General features: G+C 39.6%; 1 protein-coding gene across 2 annotated transcripts in view; it reads left to right on the top strand.

The window, feature by feature from the left end:
• Positions 1–16155: 16155 nt before the first annotated feature.
• The window catches only part of GORASP2 (golgi reassembly stacking protein 2), a 30944-nt gene continuing 24495 nt past the window's right edge, over positions 16156–22604 (top strand). Inside the window, exon 1 of one of the 2 annotated variants that reach the window (XM_019971040.2) lies at positions 16156–16357. In XM_019971040.2, the coding sequence (XP_019826599.2) occupies positions 16295–16357 (63 nt within the window). In that variant the 5' untranslated portion in view covers positions 16156–16294. Of the gene's footprint in view, positions 16358–16475; positions 16897–22604 lie in introns of those variants that run through there. The other variant, XM_019971031.2, reaches the window with a different exon arrangement.

The raw sequence follows: 22604 nt of genomic DNA, 5'->3' as shown, positions 1-22604 counted from the left end.
GCTGTCTCTTTAATTGACTTATGTACATTGTCAGTACCATAAGACATGAAATTTATCGTTGTTCAAATGCCTTCAAATAGATTACAGTATGATTTAGATTAAAAGTTACTGTATAAATGGAAAGGCACAGAAACAGAGTACTGTAATATATGATTTTTAAAATTGCACCTAGGGAGAATAAAAGAGAGCTTTCACTGAATACAAAACAAATTCTAAGTGCCAGGAAAGCAAGGGCCATAGTTTAGTTAGCAACATTCTCTGTTTGGCCTTAGAGTACAAAACAAAGCAGGTCAAAGGCTAACACAGTTTTGCAAAGAGAACACACTGGTCATAGCAAACACCTTCTTCCCACAACACAAGAGAAGACTCTGGTCAATACCAAAATCAGATTGATTATATTCTTTGCAGCCAAAGATGAAGAAACTCTATATAGTCAGCAATACCAAGACCAGGAGCTAACTGTGGCACAGACCATGAATTCCTTATTGCCAAATTCAGACTTAAATTGAAGAAAGTAGGGAAAACCACTAGACCATTCAGTTATTACCTAAATCAAATCCTTTACGATTATACAGTGAAAGTGATAAATAGATTCAAGGGATTAGATCTGATAGAATGCCTGAAGAACTATGGACGGATGTTCATGACATTGTACAGGAGGCAATGATCAAGACCATCCCCAAGAAAAAGAAATGCAAAAAGGCAAATGGTTGTCTGAGAAGGCCTTACAAATAGCTGAGAAAAGAACAGAAGAGAAAGGCAAAGGAGAAAAGGAAAGATATACTCATTTCCATACAGAGGTCCAAAGAGTAGCAAGGAGAGAGAAGAAAGTCTTCCTCAGTGATCAATGCAAAGAAATAGAGGAAAACAACAGAATGGGAAAAACTAGAGATCTCTTCAAGAAAATTAGAGATACCAAGGGAACATTTCCTGCAAAGATAGGCTCAATAAAGGACAGAAATGGTATGGACCTAACAGAAGCAGAAGATATTAAGAAGAGGTGGTAAGGATACACAGAACACTATACAAAAAAGATCTTCATGACCCAGATAATCATGATGGTGTGATCACTCACCTAGAGCCAGACATCCTGGAATGTGAAGTCAAGCGGGCCTTAGGAAGCATCACTAGGAACAAAGTTAGTGGAGGTAATAGAATCCAGTTGAGCTATTTCAAATCCTGAAAGATGATGCTGTGAAAGTGCTGCACTCAATATGCCAGCAAATTTGGAAAACTCAGCAGTGGCCACAGAACTGGAAAGGGTCAGTTTTCATTCCAATCCCAAAGAAAGGCAATGCCAAAGAATGCTCAAACTACCGCACAATTGCACTCATCTCACACGCTAGCAAAGTAATGCTCAAAATTCTCCAAGCCAGCCTTCAACAGTATGTGAACTGAGAACTTCCAGATATCCAAGCTGGATTTAGAAAAGGCAGAGGAACCAAAGATCAAATTGCCAACATCCGTTGGATCACTGAAAAAGCAAGAGAGTTCCAGAAAAACATCTATTTCTGCTTTATTGACTATGCCAAAGCCTTTGACTGTGTGGATCACAATAAACTGTGGAAAATTCTGAAAGAGATGGGAATACCAGACCACCTGACCTGCCTCTTGAGAAATCTGTATGCAGGTCAGGAAGCAACAGTTAGAACTGGACATGGAACAACAGACTGGCTCCAAATAGGAAAAGGAGTACATCAAGGCTGTGTATTGTCACCCTGCTTATTTACCTTATATGCAGAGTACATCATGAGAAACGCTGGGCTGGAAGAAGCACAAGCTGGAATCAGGATTGCCGGGAGAATTATCAATAACTTCAGATATGCAGATGACACCACCCTTATGGCAGAAAGCGAAGAACTAAAGAGCCTCTTGATGAAATTGAAAGAGGAGAGTGAAAAAGTCGGCTTAAAATTCAACATTCAAAAAACTAAGATCATGGCATCTGGTCTCATCACTTCATGGCAAATAGATGGGGAAACAATTGAAACAGTGACATACTTTATTTTTTGGAGTTTCAAAATGACTGCAGATGGTGACTACAGCCATGAAATAAAAAGATGCTTGCTCCTTGGAAGAAAAGCTATGACCAACCTAGACAGCATATTTAAAAACAGAGACATTACTTTGCCAACAAAAGTCCATCTAGTCAAGGCTATGGTTTTTCCAGTAGTCATGTATGGATCCGAGAGTTGGACTATAAAGAAAGCTGACTACTGAAGAATTGATGCTTTTGAACTGTGGTGTTGGAGAAGACTCTTGAGAGTCCCTTGGACTGCAAGGAGATCCAACTAGTCCATCCTAAAGGAAATCAGTCCTGAATATTCATTGGAAGGACTGATGCTGAAGCTGAAACTCCAATACTTTTGCCACCTGATGCAAAGAACTGACTCATTTGAAAAGACCCTGATGCTGGGAGGGATTGGGGGCAGGAGGAGAAGGGGACGACAGAGGATGAGATGGCTGGATGGCATCACCGACTCGATGGACGTGAGCCTGAGTGAACTCCGGGAGTTGGTGATAACAGGGAGGTCTGGAGTGCTGAGATTGATGGGGTCGCAAAGAGTCGGACTCGACTGAGAGACTGAACTGAACTGAACTGAAGATAGTTATGTTGAAAATTTCCCCAACGTTCCAAATTTTCAATTTGAGGCAGAACCACATTCCACCTAAATTCCTATTTCATTAATTTTCACACTCGGTCTCATTTTTTTAAACCTAAAAGCATTATTTTGAAATAAAACATACACTATTGTTATAAATATAAAATGAAGGTTTTGATTGCTAGTCAAATGGTTAAATATGACTTACAATAAATTTATAAACATTAAAATGAAAAAAACACATTTGACTTTTTATCACTTAAATTCATCTTAAAATAGAATGAAGGTCCCTTGAGGGAAATCCCACATTTATATGTGATTTTACCTGCTCAGATTCGTTACTTCCTCACAGCCACTAAGCCATTTCCAGACTTCATTTGTATCTCCTTTAAGAAATCCATGCTGAAAAATCCTGCCCAATCTGAACTCAGAGAGAGTGGCTGCCAATTTAGTGTTTGACTCCCCATAATTCCTTTTTATTATCATTATCAAAGGATGGAAAGTCAGTGCCCTACTTTGGCTGTAATGACTGACTCTCTAAGGTTGCCTGACACTTTGCCATGAATCCTTACCAACGTTTTAACACAATGATTTTGGGACTTTTGAGCAGAGGTCTGATTTTAGCCTAGGGACATCATTTCCAAGATTGGTACTTGTTCTTCAATTTACTTCCATTTTGTAAACCTAGTCATACATCTTCTTTGACTCAATAGAGCATCACTTTCACATATGGGCAGGATTCTTGTGTCAACAAGATGAGGATATTCTGTTTATCAGCAAGTGACACTTTCCCACTTTGTGTGTGCTACTAATTATGGCTGGGAGGCTGTGAAGTTTTCAGCATCCTGTCACAGAGAGCAGCTCGTTAACTAATTATTTTTGAAAATCACTGGCTCCAATACACCGAGGCTGGCAGGTGCCAGAGGGTTAGAGTAGCAGAAATTAATTAACAAAGAATGAAAGCTCTTATTAGCTGTAATTTTTTTTGCTATCTTCCTTTTTTCCCCCCATTTAACCAGTTTAGAGTGGGTCTAAGACCTTCAATCCGGACGGAGAGAAAAGTTAGAAACTCCCAGGAAACCCAAGTGTCAGCCCTCACCTAGGAATGGAGTACTTGGCTTGTTTTCCAAGTAGTATATCACTATCAGTCACATTTAGTGGACCCACAGGTCAGTGGGATCCCAAACCACCTTTAGCTTTTGTCAATGTTTAGTTGTTTCCAAATAGAAGTTAACCCTTAAAAGCATCACTGGAATCCCTCTGCACAGCAGCCTGTTAGTGCCGGATTTCAGTGGCCTATGGAAGTTCTCTGCTCTGTGAAGATGTGGCTCTTTGCTGTTATTTTTTAAACAGCAAACTAGTTAGAATCAATTGTAGAAGATTCCTCTATTAAATCTATGCCTGGTCTAATTTCTCTCTTAAAGTAACTTCCCGATGTGGTAAAGTGGCACACTCCAACACTACTAAAGGCCGTATCAGTTGGCACAGACTTTCTTTCTTTTGTACAATCTTTCTTGAAAGTGAGATAGCCAAAGGCATAAGATGCCATCAAATGTACATGCAGTATGACCAGTTCAGTTCAGTTCAGTTCAGTCACTCAGTCGTGTCCGACTCTTTGCGACCCCATGAATTGCAGCACGCCAGGCCTCCCTGTCCATCACCAACTCCCAGAGTTCACTCAAACTCATGTCCATCGAGTCGGTGATGCATCCAGCCATCTCATCCTGGGTCGTCCCGTTCTCCTCCTGCCCCCAATCCCTCCAAGCATCAGAGTCTTTTCCAATGAGTTAACTCGTCACATGAGGTGGCCGAAGTACTGGAGTTTCAGCTTTAGCATCATTCCTTCCAAGGAACACGCAGGACTGATCTCCTTTAGAATGGACTGGTTGGATCTCCTTACAGTCCAAGGGACTCTCAAGAGTCTTCTCCAACACCACAGTTGAAAAGCATCAATTCTTCAGCGCTCAGCTTTCATCACACTTCAACTCTCGCATCCATACATGACCGCTGGAAAAACCATAGCCTTGACTAGATGGACCTTTGTTGGCAAAGTAATGTCTCTGCTTTTCAATATGCTATCTAGGTTGGTCATAACTTTCAAGATTCCCACAAATATTTTGTCCAAGGAAATAATAAGAAATGTGGGCAAAGACTTATCAACAAAGAAGTTTATTACAGTGGTAATTTTAGTTGTGAAGTATTAGAAAAACCCAGCCATCCCAGCCACCTGAATATTATACAGCCAGCAGAAGTGATACCATAGAATATATGAGACTGGAAAATGTTTCCCTTGTGTTGTGAAGTTAAAGAACTGTCAGAGACCTATACAGTGTTGTTCTAATTTTTAAGCACTTAGGAGGGAAAGAACTACCATGGTATTTTAATTTTCATCTCTGTATGTTTCTATATTTTTCAAACTTTCTACACTGAACAGCTATCACTCTGTTTCTTCAGAGAAGAAACATTAAAGGGTTTTAAAAAGAAATAAAAGAAAGCAAGTCACCTCCTTGAGACATAGCACAACTGTTGGAAGTTAAAGTTTATCACAAAGTCAAGTCCTTATTCTTCCTGAAGTTTCAGGAGGAAGGAAACTATGGCCATGTTCTTGGCACTATGCTGGGACATTTTGCATATTATGCCACTTAATCATCACAATAGTCTTGAAAGGTAAATACTATTATCTTTATTCTTTATTCTAGGGGTGAGGATGCAAAGTCTGAGAGAACTTAAGAAGCTTAACTTAGTTCAGATAACTGACAGAATTCAGAGTCAGGTCTCATTCGTTTTCATTCATTCATTTGTTCATACATACATATGTGTTTGGATATATATATAAACACATGTATAAAAGTATGTATATATAAATATATATAAACACTTTACCAGCTGAGCCACAAGGGAAGCCCAAGAATACTGGAGTGGGTAGCCTATCCCTTCTCCAGGGGATCTTCCCAACCCAGGAATCAAACCAGGGTCCCCTGCATTGCAGGCAGATTCTTTACCAACTGAGCTGTCAAAGAAGCCCATATAAGAACATATATATATATATATATATATATATATATATATATATATAAACATATGTATAATTGTGAGGATGACTAAAATAGTCTGGCATATGAAAAAATAGAGAATCATATAACAAACATAGAGAACAAAATACCCATATATTCACTTTCCAGCTTAAGAAGTTAAATATTTCAGATAAGGAAAATGATGCCTATGTACTCGTCCCCTGTTCCATTCTGTTCTCTTCCATCTAGAGGGAGCCATTATCTTGAACAAGGAGTTTATCATTCCCGTGCAAGTTATTGTTCCTTTGCTACATATCTGTATAACCATAAACTATACTGAATCAGTCATTGTGCAGTCAGGAAAACAGAAACCACTCTATGTATTAGACACAAGGGAGATTTAATACTGCGAATTGGTTCAGGAAGGGCTGAAGATGTAAACAGGATGAGGAGGCTATGACCAGTTTCGTCCATTCGCCCTTCCAAGTCAATTCTGTACCTTTCTTTGAGCTCAGAAAGCTGAACTGTACAGACTGCCTCACTGGATTCTTTTCACCTCTGATTTCCGGTTGGTTTTGGCAGGTGGAAAGTGCTGGCAGGAAGTAGGGCAGAAGAGGAAAATGACCTCAGTGTATTTGCTTACTTGGCTTTCCCTGTAGGGATGCTACAAGTTGGCACTACTGCTGCTAGTACAGCCGCTGATGTGACTGAAATGCTTATTTTCAGTCACCTCTTATTACTGCTACTGCCACCAGGGCTGGAAGCACTGCCAGGAATGGAAAGGAAAACTGTGTTTCCCTTCAGTTTTCTAATCTCCTGCACAACCTAACTAGGAGCCAGTAGATAAGGGAACCTGCGACATGTATTAATAGTTCACAGGTTTCTAGCCCTTTGCAATACATAAGGGTGCATAGAAGAACTGGGATGGGGTTGAGACTCAATAGCATAAGCGCACAATATTGTTTCAATCTTAAAACCTTTGTGTAGATAGTGACCCGCTGTACATATCCTTGCTTTTCTGTTTAACTTGATACTTTTGAGGTGCATCTATATCCATACGCATGGCTCTGGTTTATTCATTTTAACTGCAGTATTACATTCCCTAATGGTATTTCTGTAAGCAAATAATTGAAGATAGAAACATAGCATTGATAAAAAGAGATATAAAGATAATATATGGCTAACAACCATCATGTGCTAAGTCGCTTCAGTCACGTCCCACTCTTTGTGACCCTGTGGACTGTAGCCCACCAGGCTCCTCTGTCCATGGGGTTCTCCAGGCAAGAATACTGGAGTGGGTTGCCATGCCCTCCTCCAGGGCATCTTTCCAACCCAGGGATTGAATTTACATCTCCTGCAGCTCCTGCATTGCAGGCAGATTTTTTACTGTCTGAACCAATTAGATGAAAGGAAAATATTTCCAAAAGCCGTTGTGTCCTTCATTCAACACAGATTCATTGCGACTCTACCATGTCCCAGGCATCATGCTTGACACAAAGAACAGAAAATCGAATATGACCTGGTCCCTGCTCTCTACTTGTTGACACATACACAATTAGATAAACAATTTGCATCAGGGTAATAAGCTCTATGATAGAATTATGACTCGTGTGCTATAGAGGCACAGGGCTTGATAAATAGAGAAAAAACTACAGAGCAATTTCAGTTATAGGAATAGATTTTAAATTTCTAAATAAATAAAATACAAATGGAATACAGTAGCATGGTGAAAAATAATACAATATCCAAAAACTACTTATTTCAGAAATGTAAAATGTTTCAACATTTAAAAAAAAAAAAACCTATAACCATAACAAGTTAAATGAGAAAAAACGTGGATTAAGTGGAATTATGTCCAAAGGCATTTGATATAAGCTGACATTCAGCAGTTTTTCCTAACAAAACCCTGAAGTAAAGCGGGCTTATGAAGATTCCAGCTTAACATTAGAAAGATTAGTTAGCAAAAACTGAAAGCAAACATCATGTTAAGTAATAAATTATTAAATACATTTCTATTTAAACCAGGAGTAAGATACCGCTAGTAATCACTTCTTTTTTGGAAGTGTTAAATGGTACAGCAAGTTTGTTGGCTTTTTTAATAGTTTTTTATTGAAGTATGGTTAATTTACAACATTGTGTTAGGTCAAGTGTACAGTAAAGTGACTCTATCCTATATATATATATATATATATATATATATATATATATATATCTCTTCTATACACACACACACACATATATTCTTTTTCAGATTATTTTCCATTATAGTTTATTACAAGATATTGAATATAGTTTGCTATACAGTAGGTTCTTGTTTATCTATTTCAAATTTCTATGTCCATGAGTCTTACTATTTCATAAATAAGTTCACTTATATCATTTTTAGATTTCACATATAAGCAATAACATACGATGTTTGTCTTTCTCTGACTCACTTCACTCAGTGTGGTAATATCTAGGTCCATCCATGCTGCTGCAGGTGGCATTATTTCATGCCTTTTTATAGTTAAGTAGTAGTCTTTGCATGTTTCTTCATCCATTCTTCTATTGATGGCCATTTAGGTTGCTTCCATGTCTTAGCTATTGTGAAGAGGGATGCTATAAACACAGGGATGCATATATCTTTTTGAATTAGAGTTTCCTCCAGGAGTGGAATTTCTGGATCATATGGCAACTTTATTTTAATTTTTTTGAGGAATCTCCCTACTGTTCTCCATAGTAGCTGTACCAATTTACATTCCCACAAACGGTGTAGGAGTGTCCCCTTTTCTCCATCCCCTCTCTAGTGTTTATTGTTTGTAGACTTTTTAATGATGACCGTTCTGACTGGTGTGAGGTTATACCCCATTGTAGTTTGATTTCTATTTCTCTAATGATTAATGATGTTGAGTACCTTTTCATGTATATGTTGGCAAGAAAGGCAGATATCAGGAGGTCAATATTGTTCTTATTGAACTAATTACTGGCCCTACGAGCACCTTTCATCTTCAAAGAGCCCATAAGTAATAATTAACCAAAGGACTCATTCCCTAAAATTAGACACCCATAAAATTACTAGAAGGACTCAGATGGAGGAGACAGTTGAAAGAAGTAACCTGGGAAAGCTTTAAGCGAGTTCTTTTATCTGTTAAAACACACACACACACATACATATGCAGGTTATCTCAAGTAATAGAGGTATTAGTTTAAAATACTTGTGGTGATAAAAAGATGATGAAATGTGAAAGAAATACAAGAGCTTTAGTTCATTTGGGGCCTTATTATTGAAATTGTTTGCTGGGAAGATCAGATCCAGCTCTAAAGTTTCTTCTTTGACAAAGGTGCAAAGACAATTCGATGGAGAAAGGATTCTCTTTTTAACACATGGTTCTGGGACAATTGAACATTCCTAAGCAAAAGAAATAAGCCTCAACACACACCTTATACAAAAATTAACTTACAATGCATCATCAACCTAACTATAAGGTGGAAAACTATAAAACTTCAAGAAGAAAACAGGAGAAAGTCTGTGTGACCTTGCATTTCCATGTTGAAAGCAAACTCTGTGAAAAAAAATGAGAAACTGGACTTTGTAAAATTAAAAATGTTTGCCTTTTTTTTTTTTTTTACAGACAACTGTTAAGAGAATGAAAAGACAAGTCAAATCTGGGTGTAAGTCACATATTTTGTAAGGTTTCAAATCCAAAAGACAAAAGAACACTTCAAGCTCAATGATAAGAAAATAAATAACCCAATGTAAACATGGATAAAATATCTGAACACTTTGACAAGAAAGAGATATGGGTGGCATATAAGTATATGGAAAGATGTTCAGTTGCATTTGTCATTAGAGAAATGCTAGTGAAAACCACAATCAGACACCACGATATACCTAAGAGAATGGTTAAAATCCCAAAGTGGACAATACCCAATGCTGGTATGAATGCAGAGCAATAGGAATGCACATTCACTGCTGGTGGGAATGCAGACATTTTGGAAAACAATATGGCAGTTTTTTATAAAGTTAAACAAAAATTTACCATGCAACCCAGTAAATCAATTCCTAGGTGTTTCCTCAAGTGAATTAAAAATTTGTATTCACAGAAAACCTACGTATGAATGTTCATAACAGCTTTTTGATACTCACCAAAATCTGAAACCAACCAAAATGTTTCTTGACAGGTAAATGGAAAAATGAATGATGGTACATCCATACAGTGAAATACTATCATTAAAAGGAGTAGGCTACATGCATGAATATTAAATGAGTTTTTCTTTTAAAAAAAAATTTTTATGTGTTTATTTGGCTGCACCAAGTCTTTCTTATTTGTGGCATGTGGGATCTTTAGTTGCATCATACAAGCTCTCAGTTACGGCATGCAGACTCTTAATGACAGCATGCATATGTGCTAAGTTGCTTCAGTTGTGTCCACCTCTTTGCAAGACTGTAGACTGTAGCCTGCAAGGCTCCTCTGTCCAAGGGATTCTCCAGGCAAGAATACTAGAGTGGGTCGCCATGCCCTCCTCCAGGTGATCTGCCTGACCCAAGGATCGAACCCACTTCTCTTATGTTTCCTGCATTGGTAGGTGGGTTCTTTACCACTAGCCCCAGCTGGGAAGCCCAGCTGGGAAGCCCAGCTGGGAAGCATGTGGGATCTAGTTCCCCGACTAGGGATTCAGTGCTCACCCCTTGCATTGGGAGCATGGAATCTTAGCCAGTGGACCACCAGGGAAGTCCCCTTAAATGCATTTTTCTAAATGAATGAAAATAGACCCAACATTCTAGATATTGTGTAATTCCATACATATGCCATTCTGGGAAGTGCAAAACTATAAGGATGGAAAACATATTAATGGTTGCCAAGGGGGAATGGCTTATCACAAAGGGGCCATGTAAGGGAAGTTTTAAAGTGATAGAAGTGTTCTATATGGTATTAGGGTGTTGGATACACACATTTGTGAAAATTCATAGAAATACACATCACAAAGAACAAATTATACTGTGTGCAAATGAAAAGAAAATCCTGATGGATCCAGGGTCCCAGCCTGGGACTAATGAATCTAACTGTATTGCACAGGTGAAGATTACCATATATCTTCACTTTGTTGAAGGGGGTCAGGGGGCAGAGGAGCTGACCTACTTTGGGAAATGGTGTTCTGACTGGAAACTGTAAAGCAAAAGATAAAAAACTGTATGTAAATACAATACTGTAGTCGATAAATAGTTTCTCACAGGAGTCCATGTTAACAATTATGAACCTACCTTGTGTATGTACTCAAGTTGAAAAAGTGAGTAAAGAGTTGAAAAAGTGAGTAAAGAGTAAATAAATGATAGGTAATAGGAGATAGGCTTCTCGCTGTCAGGGACAGAAGTTACAAATAAACATAGGGCAGATGCCAGAATGAATCCTGTAGTGCTCAATTCGAGTTGGAGACAGTGTGAACTCATGGTTAGTTTAATATGCACAGATAAATACAGAAATGTTATAAATATGTGTATATACTTAGATCAGTATATAGTGACATGTTTTCTGGGTCTGTCTGCTGAGGAGATCAGAGTGGTGACACCTCAATAGCAAACAGCATACCCAGCACCAACATCTTAGTTTCTAAATACCATTTTCCACTTAAAGGCATCAGAGCTCCTTGGAGGAATGGCTGAGACTAGGACTGAAACAGGAACAATACAAGATAAGCCTGGAGCATTTTGTAGCCATAAAACCATAAAGCACTTTGAGCCATAAAGTACAGAAATGCTCAAATAACAAAAGAATGGCTGCACAACAATGTGACTGTACTTGATACCACTAAGGTTCACACTTAGAAATGCTGAAGATGGTAAATTTTAGGTTATTTGTATTTTAACACACACACAAAAGCCTGTCAAAGGGATACAGAGGCCAACCCAAAAGCAGTCCCAATTAGCAAAGCTGAAACAATTTGAACAACAAAATACACCACTTTGCTTTCCTACCAGCATTGAATAACGTGGTACTGGATTATAGTCAAATAATAAATGTACATGAGCCTAATCATTTTATATAAGTAAAATGATTAAATAAATAGGAGAGAAAAGGCAAAATTTCTTACAGAAGAATTCCAAATTATTTCTGTATATTCCCCCATCTAGGAGGTGGAACTGAAGGGTAAGCTAGACTTGGTAACTTGCTTCCAGGGGAAAGGGAAAAACAGTAACTTCACTCTTAAGGCAGATAGCATCTTAACAAAGGGATCAAAGTTAACATCACCAGTAATGTCATGCTATAGTGAATGATGCAATGATGTAATGATATGATGTAATTAAAAGGGCACTTCACCTCTTGGCCTTGCTCCCCAAATTCCATAAACCAAGTCTAATCATGAAAAAAACATTATTGTTGTTCAGTCGCTAAGCTGTGTGAGCCTCTTTGTGGCCCCATGGACTATAGCACTTCCGGTTCCATGTCTTCCACTGTCTCCTGGAGTTTGCTCAAGAAAACATTAGAGACACCCAAATGCATGTATATTTTGCAAAGTACCTGACTAATGCTCTTTTTTTTTTGCTCCACTGGGTCTTAGTTGTGGCATGTGGACTATCATCTTCACTTCAGCATGCAGAATCTTTAGTTGTGGCACTCGGAGTATTAGTTGCAGCACATGGGATATGGTTCCCTGAGCAGGGATCAAACTTAGGCCTCCTGCATTGAGAGTGTGGAGTCTCAGCCCCTGGACCACTGGGAGGTCCCTGACCAGTGTTCTTTGAAACTGTCAAAGGCAAAGACCTCATGGAGTTTACATTCTAATATGCAAATAAGCATACATTGAGAGAAGGTCTCTGCTTATATTTCTCAGCTCCCAGTGCCCAAAGAGAAAATCTATTGACCTAGCTAGTCACCATCAATTGTTGTTTGTTTTTTGGGGTAGGGTGTGTGGAGGCAGAGCTTTTCTTAATAGCCACCCCACAGGTTATTGGTTAGTGTAGGTATTGGTTGCTGAAAAGTCAGGGGGTCCCCTCTACTCCAGTTAGCTATGACTGGGGTTCTAAGGCATATAACATGACCCCTCCTGAACAAAACAATCCAGGTCAGGAAAGGGTTAGAGATGGAGGCCCTGCTATTTGACTATGCAGAGTGGTTGCCCTCCAAATGCCCTAGGAGCCAACCTTTCCCAGAATAGTCTGGAGGCAAAAATATTAGGCTGTACTAGCCAATATGTCACAAATAACCCTTGTATCATGAACTGCTTATTTATGGAAACTCAGAATTAATGAAACCCAGAATAGACATACAAATTGTATCTCAGATGCTTTTTCTTCCAGAAAAATAGATTTCATCTTATTTGATTTCTTTTAGTCTATAGATATTTGCTTTTGTTGGGCTTTATTTTTCTGTTGCCTGTGATGTTTCAAAATACCAACTTGCCTGCAGCAGATTCCTACTTCAATTGAGACTGATTTGGACAATAATCTCCCAAGTGTTCCCTTCCATCATGACATCAATTTATATTAGTTTTGGCAACATCCTTGGGATTTTATTCTCTGCCCTCTGAACATATTTCCCCAAGTAAAAGAGGAAAATGAATGGCACTAGGAAAATAGGAGCAACGGTTATCACATATTCTCAGGTCCAAATTGGGTGAGCCTTGCACTTCACCGTCTACCAGTTGCCACTAAAGAAATAACACAGGGTTTGATGAGGCACAAACAGGAAGAGCAGAGGTAACTTATTAATTGATCCTGAAAAGGAAAGGTTTGGAAACTCTTCATCACACACATTCAAATCAATGAACATTACTACCATGTTCCCAACGCTCAAACAAGAACTGGGAATCTAAAAGGGAAAAATATGATCTGCAGTCTGAGTGAATAGACTATAAATGGTGGAAGATAGCGGGGTCGTGTTATGATGCTACCAGAAATGAAGGGAGTAATTACTCCAGGAACTCAGAGCACGGAGAGAGTCATACTGAATTTAAGGGTAAATAAGTGACATTTGAGATGGGTCTTAAGGAATTAGTTAGAATTTTTTGAAATAGAAAATGTGGAAAACAGCATCTCAGATGTATGGATGAGCTTAAATAAAGTCAAGAAGGTAAAACACTAAATGGTCTGTATGGGAAATAGCAGGTAGTCACTCGTAGCGCTGAGACATATTACAGCTCTAAGGAAGGGTGGAATTTGCTCATGGGCTACCTTGGGTCTCCACGAACCATGGCTTCATGCTGGACATCTGGGAAACAAAAATTTTGACCGTTGGACATAGCAATAACTTACGACCTCACCACGAAGAGGATTATAATTGCCAAGCAGAACAAGAAAATAATCATCAAATATAGTTCTTATACTTACTCCTTTGCATTAGTTTCATTAATTTGCTGAATTAGCTGACAAACACTCTGCTGAATATTAGGAACACAGAGCTGACTTGACTAGCTTTCCTGTCCTTGAGGAGCCTAATAACTGGAGATTTCATTTCTTTGTGTATGTACTGGTTTCCTAAAAACCTGGTATTGGTCTATTGACAGCCAAGAAAGAAATATTTTGTTTTTCTATTTGAAATACTTTTGTTACAAAAGCAATCTATGAGCATTTTAGAATGTAGAACTGGCCAAAACAAAAAAGAAAACATCTCTGACACTGCCCAGAGATCACCACTCTTACCCTTGGTTGGTATCATGCCACATTTTTATATGGATATTATATATTAACATGTATTTTATTTACAAAAATGTTTCATATTGTTTATAGGCATATTCTGTCTTATAACCTGTTTTTTTCAGTCAATAATTTCCACTTTTCCATGACAGTAAATGCTTTTCTTCAAACAATATTCACATTTTCCCAATTAAGCCCAAAATGTCTTTTACAGCAGATTTCTCCAAATCAGCCCCCAACTCAGCACCTTTCACTGCATGTCCTGGTTATTTCCTTCATATCTCTTAACCCAGTATAAACCCTTTCTTTTTTTAAAAAAAATTTATTAATTTGTTTTGGCTGTGCTGGGTCTTCATTGCTGTGTGAAGGCTTTCTCTAGTTGCTGGAAACGGGCTACTCTCTAGCTGCAGTGCACAGGCTTATCATTACAGTGGCTTCTCTCCTTGCGGAGCATGGGCTGTAGGTCATGGGGCTTTGGTAGTTGTGGCACATGGGCTTAATTGCCCGAAGGCATGTGGAATCTTCCTGGACCAGGGATGGAACCCATGTCCTCTGCATTGGCAGGTGGATTCTTAACCAGTGGACCCTCAGGGAAGTCTAAACTCTTTCTTATTATTCTGACTTGATGAAAAGAACTGGCTAGCTGTTCTAGAGAATAGCCAGTTTCTTTTTTTCTTTCTTTCTTTCTTTTTTTTTGCGTGCTTCCTTCCTTGTGAAGTCATTTTACTTGTTCTTCTATTCTTTATATTCCTGTAAACAGAAACAGGAAGATCTAACTAAAGGCGTGAGAGGAGCAAGTAAACCTTTTGAGCTGGAATACTTCATGGGTACTTAACGTTGCTTCATATTAGAATACATTTGTTCTGATACTTGGTTGATCTTTCGTCGCTGATGGTCAAATTGGCCCGTGGGCAGTAACTGGGGATTTGGGGCGGGGGGAAGGGATAAAAGGAGGAACAGAATAGGAAAAGTGTGACTACAACAACCTAAAGGAAGTGGAATGGGGAACTCAGTCGGCAGTGCAACGCCAAGGTCATCCAACTGGATTTCCCACACTGGCATCGCTCAGGTTGTGACCAACTGATCTTATTTTCACAATGAGGGAAGGCAAAAAACAAAAAGAGAACTTTGACGGGTCCTCCATGACTCTCTAGGACAGGTGTTTTATAAAGGGAACATTCTCCTTTATAAAACTGAGCTGAGCTGAGCGGACGCGGTAGTCCACTCACGGAGAGCCACTACCAGGATCCTCTGTATAACCCGGAGACGTGACCTACATACAAGTTTAGAAACCCCGCGAATAGGGAGCTCCTTGTGTTTGCATCGGGCCTATTCTTTTCGGAGAAGGCAATAGCAACCCATTCCAGTACTCTTGCCTGGAAAATCCCATGGACGTAGGAGCCTGGTAGGCTGCAGTCCATGGGGTCGCTAAGAGTCGGATACGACTGAGCGACTTCACTTTCACTTTTCACTTTCATGCATTGGAGAAGGAAATGGCAACCCACTCCAGTATTCTTGCCTGGAGAATCCCAGGGACGGGGGAGCCTGGTGGGCTGCTGTCTATGGGGTCACACACAGTCGGACATGACTGAAGTGACTTAGCAGTAGCAGCAGCTATTCTTTTCAGCAGGAGCCCCTTTCCGGCCTCTGGCCACCAGGGGGAGCTACAGTCGAGCAACCGTTCTTCGGAACAGCGGGAACGCGTCTAGATGAATCTTGTCAAGCCAAGGGACCCGTAGCAAGGTACCAAGGCCGGATGAACCGTATTTCTGCTCTCTCGCGAGCATAAGTAGGCCTCACCCCGCCCTCCGCTCCAGGCTTCCCTCCTTCCTGGCCCGCGTGGCGCCTCAGACCCCTCCCGGTGACTCGCGGCAGGTGGCGCTGTCTGCGGCGTCGCAGCGGCCCTGGCTGCCGCGGTGACCATCTCCCAGCGGGCAGTGCGGCCCGGCTCTCCGGAGGCAGTGAGTGCCACGTCCCAAGTGCTACGCGGAGGAGCGGAGCGGACGGCGCGCGGGGGGCGGGGAGCAGCGCGGAACCCAGCCCGATCACACTGATCGCCCGCCGCCATGGGCTCCTCGCAGAGCGTCGAGATCCCAGGCGGGGGCACAGAAGGCTACCACGTCCTGCGGGTAAGGGCTTCGACAGCGGCCCGGGGGCCGCGGGCGGGAGGCGGGGCCCGGCCGCGGGGAGGCGGAGGCCCCGACGGACTTCTTCCCGGGGCAGCCAGGCCCGACCCCGCGAAGGAGCGGCGGTCTAGGGCGCATCGTTGGACAAGGCCGGCTCGGGAGGCCGCTCGTATCCTGCCTCCCTGGAGCGCCCGGGGTCCGCCGCTTTGGGAGGACGGGCTAGAAACCGAGGAGGCAGCAGGCGACTTGGCCGGGGGTGGCCCAGGCGAGAGGGCAACCCTGACTCCTTTTTCTCTTCGCGGCCTTCTCAGCCCCCTCCCCTTTATTTTAGCTCTCAAAGTTAGGGAAGGCTCGGGGAGGGGGTGGGAGGAGCAAAGTCTGCAAAAGAGGTGATGGTGAAGGTAGCATTTGAATTTTCCAAGAAAAGGAAACCTGGAACCCGCAGACTAGAGGCGGGGGCTGAGACGGCTCGAGTTAATTCACTTCGGCGCTGCCTGGATGTCCGGAAAAGCCAGTTAGGCAACGAAACGAATTGCCTAGAAGTAGGTTTAACGGACTTAAACCTACTTGAATTTCACTGGATTTCTCTGTCTCCTGTGCCGCTGTTGACCTTCCCAACCCTCCTTTTCCACATTTCCTGGCGGGGGCAACTTCCGTTCTCCTTTTTCCTAAGGCTGCTCAGTGGATTTTAAGATTTAGATCCACAGTGTAAAAGGTAATGGAAAGGAACTTAAAAAAATCCAGGTAAGTAAAGGAAAGCAAGTGCAGTCACCAGGATGCAGAGAAACAGTATTTCGAAAGGCGTTTGCTCAGGCCCAGCTATGAACAGCCTGGGTTGTACAGAGCTGATCCTTTCCTCAAGGAATTGGAAGTCCTTTCCTCAAGGAAGTGGCAGTGTTGGTTGTGTGCTGTGACACCTGCGTGAGTGATAACATGATGGACTGTTAACAAAGTGGCCCCGATCCATGGTGCTATTTCAGGACATAATAGAGTGTAAATAGATACTAGCTCCTCAGCTTCTCACAAGAGCGTTTTTACTGAAAGTGGGAAAGTGCACTTCCTATTGCTGCGCTCATCTTCTGCCTTGGGTCCCATGTTTCAGGTGAGAGAACATCTCTTAAACTAAATTACCAGACATCTGCTTAATGGGGCTGTGATCGGTCACCTCTCTGATCTTCAGGATTATCACAGCTAGTTGTCCCTCCATTCTGCTAAAAATTCCTCTTGAAGCCACACTCTGGGTGTGTGGAAAGGATAATTTTCCCAGAAAATAAGGGGAATCTATATATAAATCATAATACCTTCCTGTTCCCTTTAGCTAAGCCAATCCCCAGGTGCCACACTGATGGGGGAAATGGAAGGAGAATTGTCAGATCCCAGATGTGAAGTGAAAGTTAGTGGCAGTATTTTTCTTTGTATTCTCTGGTTTGATTCCCAGCTCTCTGCTGTGGGGTTTGTTATCCAGTATTACGAGCTGATTGTGGCCGTGAATCTTTGGGGATTCATGATATTTTTATGATAACGTGTTCTAGGTAAAGCACAGTATTAAGGAATCTAAAAGTCTGTATGAAAGCTGTACACATCAAAAGGATTCCAGTTCGGTGACTTCTGTTAATGACTGTGGGATGTTAAACAAGTTGGAGTATTTTTTTTTTCTTCTTTTTTTTTTACATAGGTGCACCTCAGTAAATCAGCATTCGTATTCAGTACTGCAGATATTATTAATCTATAAATATGGTTTTTAGAATTAGTAAGGACAACCTTAGTTTCCAGTCCACATCTGGAGCATAAATGTTGCAAAAGATGAAGTAATTCTTCTTTCATTTGAGTTTTATTAGAGGGAGCTTTAAAAATAGTAATGATCATCTACTTTAGAATTTTTTTAAATGTTTCAGAGTTCCTAACCCACTCTGCCCCATTCTGTAATTGGTTTCTTTATCTTTGTTTTTAGAGGAGGAAAGTACTATGTTAAATCTCAACATATAAAAATCTTATTTCCATTTGTTATTGCCTAAATTGTGGTTGTATATTCTGTCTCTGGATTAGTGAGCTTGTAAACCAGAGTGAATATGACAGGATAATCATGGAATAAAATCACCCATGTTTAATAAGTTCTAGAATGGTTTAATTAAAAGCTAGTTTTCTTTAGTAATTCTTTGGCTGTTTCCTTGCTAGTGATAAAAACTTGTGTAAGTGTTTTGAAATACCAGTTTATAGTGCACACATATCCATTGCTAGTTATTATGTTATTTTTAAATTGTATTCCTACAATTCATAGGTTGAACTTTCTGTTTTTTCCATTATTTTTCTAGATCTGTTGTTAGATTCTGCTTTAAAAAAGTACTTAGGAGACAACTTTGAAGTGATTCCAGATTTTCTGCTATGAATAATTTACTTTTTATCTTTTATGTATTAATGCACATTTTCATGTTGTGATCGTATTACATACCCAACTCTCCATACTTAACCTAGAAGTGACCGATACAGTTTATGTATCCTTTCAAAAGTGCTTTATGCATGTAAAACAATCAACACCCCATCCCCAACTTTTAACTCTGTTTTCTTTTATAACTGTTAGAATCACATGATACATACTGTTAAACATCCTGGTCTTCTTAATGTGGAAGAGCATCGTCTCTGTCTTTCTGTAGCAGCACACAGAGATTGGCTTCTCACTTTCTCTTAGCTCCTTAGTGAATCTGTTGTAATATAGTTTGGTTAAGCACCACCCCCTGGTGTTAGACACTTAGTTTTTCTAGTCTTTTGTTGTTACAGGTATTTATCTACAACCTTAAATGCTACCTTTTATCTTCACTGAATTGTATTTCCCCATATTAGTGAATTCTAATGTCTAGTTATATAAACATTGGTCTCCATTTTAGTAAATTGCTACATTGTTTTCTGATTATCAGCATGTGTATTAGAAATCATTTGGATAAGTTCAAAAAGTTTAACAAAGAACCTCAATTACCTGTAATCTTACCATCTAAAGGTAACTACTGTTAAAATTTTTTCCTATCCTTTTTTTTTTCCTGTGACTAACATTGCCCCTTAGCCATGTTTCACAAAGATTTTGAGTAATTTAACATATTTAAGTATATTACAGTACGGCCAAAAGTTATCATAGGATGTTAGCTTTACAACTTATCCAACAGCTGAGGAACTGTTAAATAAATTCGGGCCTAACTGCAAATTGGAATGCTATGCATTCAGTGAAAACTATGTTTCAAAACACTGTGGGTTCATAGATGTGCCTTCATGTATGTGTATGTGCATATACATTCAAGTGCCCAGGAAAATGGAAAGCTAAAAAGCCAGGATATTAAAAGGATAATTGGTGGATGGCAACATTTTTATTCTTTTATTTTCCCAACATGTTCACAGTGACTGAAATATTTATATATTTTTTTAAAATATAGTTATAAAAATTATTTTTTAAAGTGGACTACCAGTATAAGATTTTAAAATTTGGTGAGAAGCTTCCTTTTAAAAACACCGTTATAGGAAATTTCCTGGCAGACTCCATAAGCCGCGTGGTAAGCCCAAAAGAAAAAGAAAAGAAAAATAACATTATATTTTGGATTTCCATATGGATTGGGTCTGATTCTGTGTTCACCATGCATACCACTTTTATTCCCATTCTCTAATCCTAACATAAAGCAGGAGAAATGTTAGCCAGGACTTCTCAGCCTTGTTAGAAGTTACTACAGTTGAAGTAACTGTATTTAATAGAGAATTCTTGCCTAGATTTTCTGTTATCAAGTGAAACCGTCAAGGCCATTTTCAGAATTTTTGGAGTTGCCTTATGGGTGCCCCTTGTAAGATGTTTCTAAATTAAAATATTCAAATTAATTCTACTCTGCACTTCATACTCTTTGAAATGGGGGATATCTGAGGACATTCTGGAGCCGATGTTCACAACAGTATGGGGACATGGAAAATGTCATGTTCACTATTCCTTATAATTTCCTCCGAGAGAGATTTTGAGATGATGGAAGTTTTGAAGGAAAGGCCATTGAGATGAATTGCGGCTCTAGTGTAATAACAGGCCTCTATCTTCTGAGCCATTTGCTGGATACTGGGCAGTATTAGGTATTCTCCTTAGAGGATAAAGGGACAGTAAGTGAAATTATTTCTATAGAAAACAATACCAAGACCATATCTACTGTTATATAGATGTGCTCTTTCTTAATGGTACCTAAGTAATCTACATTACATCCTGCAAGATTTCAACTTCATTCTTATTTTGAGAAAATGAAATCCCATTATTTCATAGTCATAATTTTTTTTATTCTAACACGGTATTTAACTTTTTTAACTCATACCCCCATTTGAAAAACATAAAAATCTCACTATTAGCCCCTTCTCTTTTCACTCACTCTGAAAACAATGGGTGCAAAAAGAAAACAGTGGGTTATTTGATATTTTCCAAATATGATCTTATAATGAAAAAAGTTTTATAAGCACCATTTAAAGATTTTAACCTGCTCCCAAAATTGACCTCTGCTAGTAAAAGGCTATGAATTGTTTCATAAACATATTTTGCTTTCAAATGTAGAATCAGAATACTTCATTTATTACGAATGTTTTACTTGACTTTTATATTTTTTCCTATCTCCTTTCGAAGAGTTGGGTTGCTTTTCTGGGTGCCTGATGTCCTCTGCCGGCATTCAGGAGTTGTTTTGTGGAATTTACTCGACGTTTAAATGCTCTTTTGATGAATTTGTGGGGGAGAAAGTGTTCTCCCCGTCCTACTCCTCTGCCATCTTGGCTCCTCCCTGAATGTTTTACTTAAGCTTTGGTGACGCTAGTGGTAAGGAACCTGACATAAGAGATGCTGGTTCGATTCCTGGGTCAGGAAGATCCTCTGAAGAAGGAAATGGCAGCCCACTCCAGTATTCCTGCCTGGGAAATTCCATGGCCAGAGGAGCCTGGCGGGCTGCAGTTTATGGGGCCACAGAGAGTCAGACACAACTGAGTGACTGAGCACAGGCACACAGGAGTGTTTTGTTCATTATAAGAAATACAGTGTAGGTGAACCTTAGGACACTTTTAGGAGTTGTCAGTATCATTGACCATAAACTTTTTCCAATATTAAAAAGCCTCAAACAAATTAATACCGTCATGTTGTTTGTATACCCTTATATATTTTTTATGATGAAGAGTATTCTTACATATGGACTTAAGGATCCTCGTTTGGAGAGACCTGTTCTTGGTGGGTGATTATGGTTTCTGGCTCTGGTCATTAAGTAGTAAAGTACACAGAAGTGGCTTTAGTGGCTTTCTGGGTCAAATATTGACAGGGCTTTTAAATAATTACCGTGAAGTTTTCATAAGAATTGAACTTAGAAAAACCACTAACATCAGTATATTCATTTTGTTGGCTTTAATATTCTACCAAAATGGTTAATTATATTGCTTGATAACACTAGTAAAATATCAGGTAGCAATCTAAGTAGAAAATATCCATAAAGATTTGACATGTGCTTTAGAATCTGACTGTAGCTTGCCTTGCGAGCTGTAGATTATCAAGTAAGATCATTTTTTTCTCCACAATATATGCAAAGCTAAAGGACTTACTTTGGGAGACTGTACTTCCTTTTGACATTGCATATAAATTTACTACAGCATGAAGAGAATGGTGCTGGGGTTCTTTGGGTTTTGCTTGTGTGTTTGTTTTTTTTAAGCACTAGTGAGAAGGCATTTAAGCACATTTTCGGCAACAAGGAACCTTGTGGACATGGATGGATACATTGAGAAACTATCCTAACCGACCATTGGAAACCACCCTCACGAATCACTAGATTCTAGTGTCATTCCACCAATTCATTGTTTTTCCTTGGACAAATCGTTGAACTTCTTTGAGCTTTGTTCTTTTTATCTGAAAAGTGGGGAGAGTAGGAATGCCTCCTCCAGTAGTAATGCCTTTTTTAAAAAACTAAAAACCACATCAAATAGTGTATATGAAAATACTTTGGAAAAACATTGAGCACATTGTTTATTAAAACTGTGCCGTCCACCACCTCATTGGTTAATTTGAAGATTAAATGGCATATTCCATGTAAAGCACTTAACATAGGGTCTGGAATGTTATTAAAACTCAATAAATGTTAGCTGGTGCCTTTATGAGCATTTACAGTATTTTGTCACCCATTGAGAACCACTACTGTAGTGACAATACTGTTAAACTTGTAAACATTTTAAATAGTATTTCCACTTAGTCACTCAGCAGCTACTTTTGTCCGTGTAC

This window comes from Bos indicus, chromosome 2 (assembly GCF_029378745.1).
Source record: "Bos indicus isolate NIAB-ARS_2022 breed Sahiwal x Tharparkar chromosome 2, NIAB-ARS_B.indTharparkar_mat_pri_1.0, whole genome shotgun sequence".
NCBI lineage: Eukaryota > Metazoa > Chordata > Mammalia > Artiodactyla > Bovidae > Bos > Bos indicus.
The sequence above is the reverse complement of the archived record's forward strand: the minus strand, read 5'-3'. Positions and strand labels throughout refer to the sequence as shown.